The 5062-nt window shown below is 47.7% G+C and overlaps 1 protein-coding gene across 1 annotated transcript; it reads left to right on the top strand.

Annotated features, from left to right (window-relative positions):
- Positions 1-403: 403 nt before the first annotated feature.
- On the top strand, positions 404-4542 carry LOC121672416 (biorientation of chromosomes in cell division protein 1; the record flags this gene model as incomplete). Its single annotated transcript, XM_042045058.1, has 3 exons — positions 404-528; positions 2307-2507; positions 3690-4542. Coding segments are annotated over 2 exons (324 nt in total), but the record flags the coding sequence as incomplete, so codon positions are not given.
- Positions 4543-5062: the final 520 nt, after the last annotated feature.

The following is a 5062-nucleotide window of genomic DNA, read 5'->3' as shown; positions in this document are numbered from 1 at the left end:
TCTTTTTTATTCTTCTCTGCTAATGCCACAGAAGCAAATAATTCAAGTTCTTGGTTAGTGACAGTATTGCTCAGCCAGTTTCCTAGGAGTTCTGGGGTGGAGGGTTTCCAGACAAGAACTCTGCTTAAACAACCTCTGTCTGCACAGTTTGGGGTTGAAATTGTAGTGAAATGCAATCTATCCAGCTATTTAAATTATTATAACAACACACTGAGTGTTCTGTGCAATTTCCAGTTGTGTTCTCAGGGAAAACAGGATTATCTTTGTTCAGAGGGTGAAAGGAGGGAAGCACAGACAGCAGAGCAGTCTGTGTGTGACAATAGCTGCACTGTGAAGGGCTCTGGCAGGGGGTTGTTTGGAGGTATTTGAGCTGTTGAACTGGATTTATTTTTAATTTTTTTAGCCAGCCTATCAGAATCTGAGGCAGAAAGTCGACAACTTCGTCTCGACCCACCTGGACAAGCAGGAATGGAACCCAGCCATGAACAAGAACCAGTTACGGAACGGGCTGAGGCAGAGTGTGATTCAGTAAGTGAGCAGCAGCCTGCACAATAAGTGAGATTTGATGAGCCATCTATCACCTAAGGCAAGGGAGAATTGGCAGAATTGAATTTTTCACAGCACTTTCTGTTGTGCTTCCTGAGTTCCATTGGAAGAGGGGTCTGCAGTCTGAACTCTCCCCAAAAAATGCACATTATTGCTCTGCCTGAAATGGGTATTTTTGAGTGGTGGGATATGGATATTTGCTGTCCAAATTATTGCTGCAAAAACGCTGTGCCTGGTGTACTGAGCTGGATGACCTTGATCTTAACTTTCAGGAAGGAGAAGAGCCTTTAAAGATCCTTTAACAAAAGAATCCTGAGGATGCCCAAAGTTGTGTGTGTAGACTCCAGCCCCTGTCAGCAGCAGTCACTGCAGCAGCCTGAGCTCCTGCAGCACAGGACAGTTCTTGTCCAGCTGTTTCAGCTGCACTGGGGCCACCAGGATGAGCAGAGGGCTGGAGCAGCTCTGCTATGGGGAAAGGCTGGGAGAGCTGGGATTGTTCAGCCTGGAGAGGAGAAGCTTTGGGGTGACCTCACTGTGGTTTTGCAGGACCTGAAGGGGCCAACATGATGGAGAGAGGCTTTTTACAAGGGCCTGGAGGGACAGGACAAGGGGGAATGGCTTCAGACTGACAGAGTTAGATGGGATATTGGGAATAAATCCTTCCCTGTGAGGTTGCTGAGGCCCTGGCACAAGGTGTGCAAAGCAGCTGTGGCTGCCCCTGGATCCCTGGCAGTGTCCAAGGCCAGGTTGGACGGGGCTTGGAGCAGCCTGGGACAGTGGGAGGTGTCCTTGCCCATGGCAGGGGGTGGCACTGGATGAGCTTTAAGGTCCCTTCCAAGCCAAACCATTCTGTAACTCTGACAGCTTGTGCTGCTTCCCAGAGCTGCTGAGTTTTAACCAGGGAGAGGAGGACGAGGCATTGCACACAAAATGTTGTGGTGTAAAGAACAGCCCCAGTCCTGGGGAGTCTGAAGGGTCTCTGTCGCTCCTGGAGTGGCAGGGCTGAGCCCTGGGGGTGTCCAGGTGTGTGTCCTGCCCACCCAGGGTGCTGTTACCTGGAGGTGACACGGGGTGCTCTGTCCCTGCATCCTTCGTGGCCTCATTATCCTGTGGCTCCTTCTCCCAGTGCCATGAACATCTCCTCTTCCTGTCCCTGCTCCCTTGCAGACATGACTTAAGCCTCCCAGACAGCCTGTGCCCCACAATCCAAGAGCCTGACGCAGCCCCTGAGGTCATCAGTCGCTTCAGTTCCTGGTGCTCAGTCCAGAACCTCTGCTGTGTGCTCAGTGTCTTGTTTTTATAATTCCTACCCCTCTGTCTAGACTGTTACAAGGAGCAAGGGACAGTCCTGTTCTCAGGGGGCAGGGCTCTTCTCCTTCCACTCAGCCAAAAAAAAAGCCTGTGCTCTCACCTGCCCTCCCCTCAGAATAGCTTATTTCTCTTTCTGTGCCAAAGTGTATTTGTGCCAAAATGTGTTTGTTTGCTTTCATGTTGACCTGGTTTCCACAGGAGCCCTGTTAAAAGTGGCTCTTGGCCAAGGTGTCGTTTAAGTACCTGGGAGACCAGATGTGAGTTGTTAATTCTGCAGGGAGAGAAATAGGTGAGTGAAACAAGTCCCTGTTAAGGATCTCCTGAGTAGGCTGCAGTTCTCACCATGTTAATGCTAATTGCAGTTGACAGGAGGGCTCTGGAGAGTTGCTGGAGGAGATTGGGGAGAAGTTTTTCAGAGGAACTGAATGACTTCTTTGTCTTTGTTCAAGGTCAGGAATGCTGGAAGCTGGAGTGGACAGAATTATTTCTCAGGTGGTGGATCCAAAACTAAACCACATCTTCAGGCCTCAGATAGAGAGGGCGATTCATGAATTTTTGGCTGCACAAAAGAAAGAGGAAAATGTGCCAGCTCCTCCTCCAGAGCCTGAGAATAAGGATCCTCCTGCTCCATCTCAGGATGCCTCCTAAAGGTCTGCTATCTGTGCACTCACTGCTGACACTCCTTGTGCCTCATCTCTGTATTTGGACAGTGCAAGATAGAGGGGGCTGAGCCTGCCTGGCTTGGCAGGGGGGACACTTTGATCAGCAGCCTGCTGTCATTGTCACACAGCCCCCTGAGCTGCTGCCACTCCAGTGGCTGCTAAAAATAACTGGGACTGAGACATAGGGATGATGTAAATCAGCTATCAAGGAACACTGTGCACTCTGCCAGAGTGTTTGGTTCAGGCCAAAAGGCCTTTTAGTCCAGTAAAGCACATCCAAAAAAAAAAAAAAAAATCCAAAAAGCACATCCAGCAGCATTGACATGGAAGTGGCTGGATTGCCTTCAGAACTGTATCAAATGGATTAAAAATATACATCATTTACTGAAACACGGCTGAGAACAGAGTGGTGACAAGTTATTGTGGTTTAGCACTGAAAGTTTTAGATAACTCTGCTTTAGAACAAACACTGGAGGGTTGAACTGTCACTGACCAAAAGAGTCCTGCTGGAGTAAGGGCAACCTCTCTGGGAGTGAAAAACTGCTCCCTCCAAATTAACTGGTTTAAACAGAGCAACCTGGATCTTCCAGCTGCAGGGACTGAGGGTGCCTTTGTGGCAAACAAGTTCATTCTGGCTTTTGTGATTAAAATAACTTCAGCGGCCTCAGGGGGCCATAATTGCTGCTCTGTCTTAGCACAAGATGTGCCCATCTTTGCTAAGGCCCTGCATCTGAAGGTTGATTTGGATATTGAGGAACCACTGCCTTGATGGGAAATTTCAATCTGGGGAGCTTAAAACCATGCTGCATGAAAGGAAGTTCGTTGTCAGTTGTTCCATCTGCCAGGGCTTTCTGAGAGCAAAAATACTCCATCTGATCTGATTTATTTAGAAGGAGTAAGAACCTGAAATAGCTGTTCTAATGCTTGGAATTATCAGAGCAACCAGCACGGGGGTTTAACTTAATAGTAGAAGTCCAAGTGGCTGTAATATCATCTCAAGTTATTTACTTGTGACTTGCAGCTTTAATGCCTTGAATTTTTGCATTTGTCTGGTTCAAGGAGTTTAAAAGTCCATTATAACCCACAGCAAAGTGCAGTTGTTAATGTATCCTAATCCATCCTAATGCACTGACTTGCACATCCTCTAAACTCTCTTTTTTTTCCTTACAGGGAGATCCTGCTACTGAGCAGCTGCAGTTGCAACATGCCCTGTTAGACTGGCCATGGATTCCTCATTCCCTTTGGTGCAGGATTGCTGTCTGCCAAAGATGATTAACCTTTATTAGGCCTGTGGGAAATAGGCACTGAAATGGTGAAATTCAGGTGCACCTGGAGTTCTGCCTGTGGAGGGACAGCCCGAGTGTGGAGAGGTTTTTGCTGTGAACTGCAGGGAGCAGCATGTATTCATTAGTCATGCCTTTGGGCAAGGGGGTGGGAAGGAAAAAAGGGAGTTGTCTGCTGTCTGGAGGGAGTAGGGAAGTGGTTTGAGATGCTCCAAGGAGCACAAAGAAAGGCAGGAGGGTTTGGGGGTGGGGTATTTTTTGGAGACCAAGTAGAGCTGTCAGATTTCCTTTGATAGAAGCCAGAGGAGAGGAAGCCTCGTGCACCTCTGCTGGGGAGCAGTGAGCAGCAGGTGCCAAGTCAGGTGTAACTCACTGCCCTGCCTGCTTTGGGAAGGGCATTTCCTGTTCAGAACTGGAGATGAAGCTTCAGGATCAATCATCCAGGTAAATTCTGTTGAACACAGGAACACGTTTACAGTTGGCTATGCCTATAGCTGATGTCACTCCTATTTCCCAGGCAACTCTGGGAAGCAAAGGGCGCACCAGAGTAGGGGATCAGGTGGAAATTTGTCTCTTCAGCTTGGAAGACTTTTCTTTCTCAGGTGCCTGGTGGAAACTGTCCTATGCTTTCAGCTTGAATGCATGCAGTGTCCTCTGGATGACAGTCAAATGGAGAATGTGATCACCTCTTCTGCCAGCAAATGTCCACACCTTTTTGCAATAAAACACCTCAAAAAGCATCTCTGAGGCCTGGCTTCTTCGGTTTTTTTTTCTTAAGGAGAAACTACTTGAAGAAATCTGTGAGTCCTGATGGCTGGAGCCCTAAGGAAAGTGTGACCTTACACAGTTTGGGGTTAATCCAGGTTTAACAACATGGGGTTGTTTCTTATCATGAGATGAGATGGTTTTAGTATCCTCTCCACAGAAGATGTCTCAAAAAATGTAAAATATTGTGAGGATTGTTATGAGTAAAGGGCTCTCTGCTGGATGTTGGTCTGGGGGGTTAAAGGCTGCTCCAATGTGTAATAAAGGTTTTCCCTTAGGGCTTTAAGGGCAGCTCTTGACAGAAAAGAATCTTTTACCTCCTGGTAAGATTCTCAACCACTTCTTTGGACCTGAGCAATTATTCAGGGGAAGGTTAAGAGTGTAGAAAGCAAATGAAAAGGATTCTGACTGTGCTTAGGCAACTTCTGGATGACAATTGGAGTAGTCAGGGAGCAGGGACACCAGCTCAGGGGTTTTGTAGCAAGTCCAGCTGGA

This window comes from Corvus kubaryi, unplaced genomic scaffold (assembly GCF_017639235.1).
Source record: "Corvus kubaryi isolate FWS band 111438036 unplaced genomic scaffold, C.kubaryi_AGA036_p1.0 61982, whole genome shotgun sequence".
NCBI classification, from domain to species: Eukaryota; Metazoa; Chordata; class Aves; order Passeriformes; family Corvidae; genus Corvus; species Corvus kubaryi.
The sequence above is the reverse complement of the archived record's forward strand: the minus strand, read 5'-3'. Positions and strand labels throughout refer to the sequence as shown.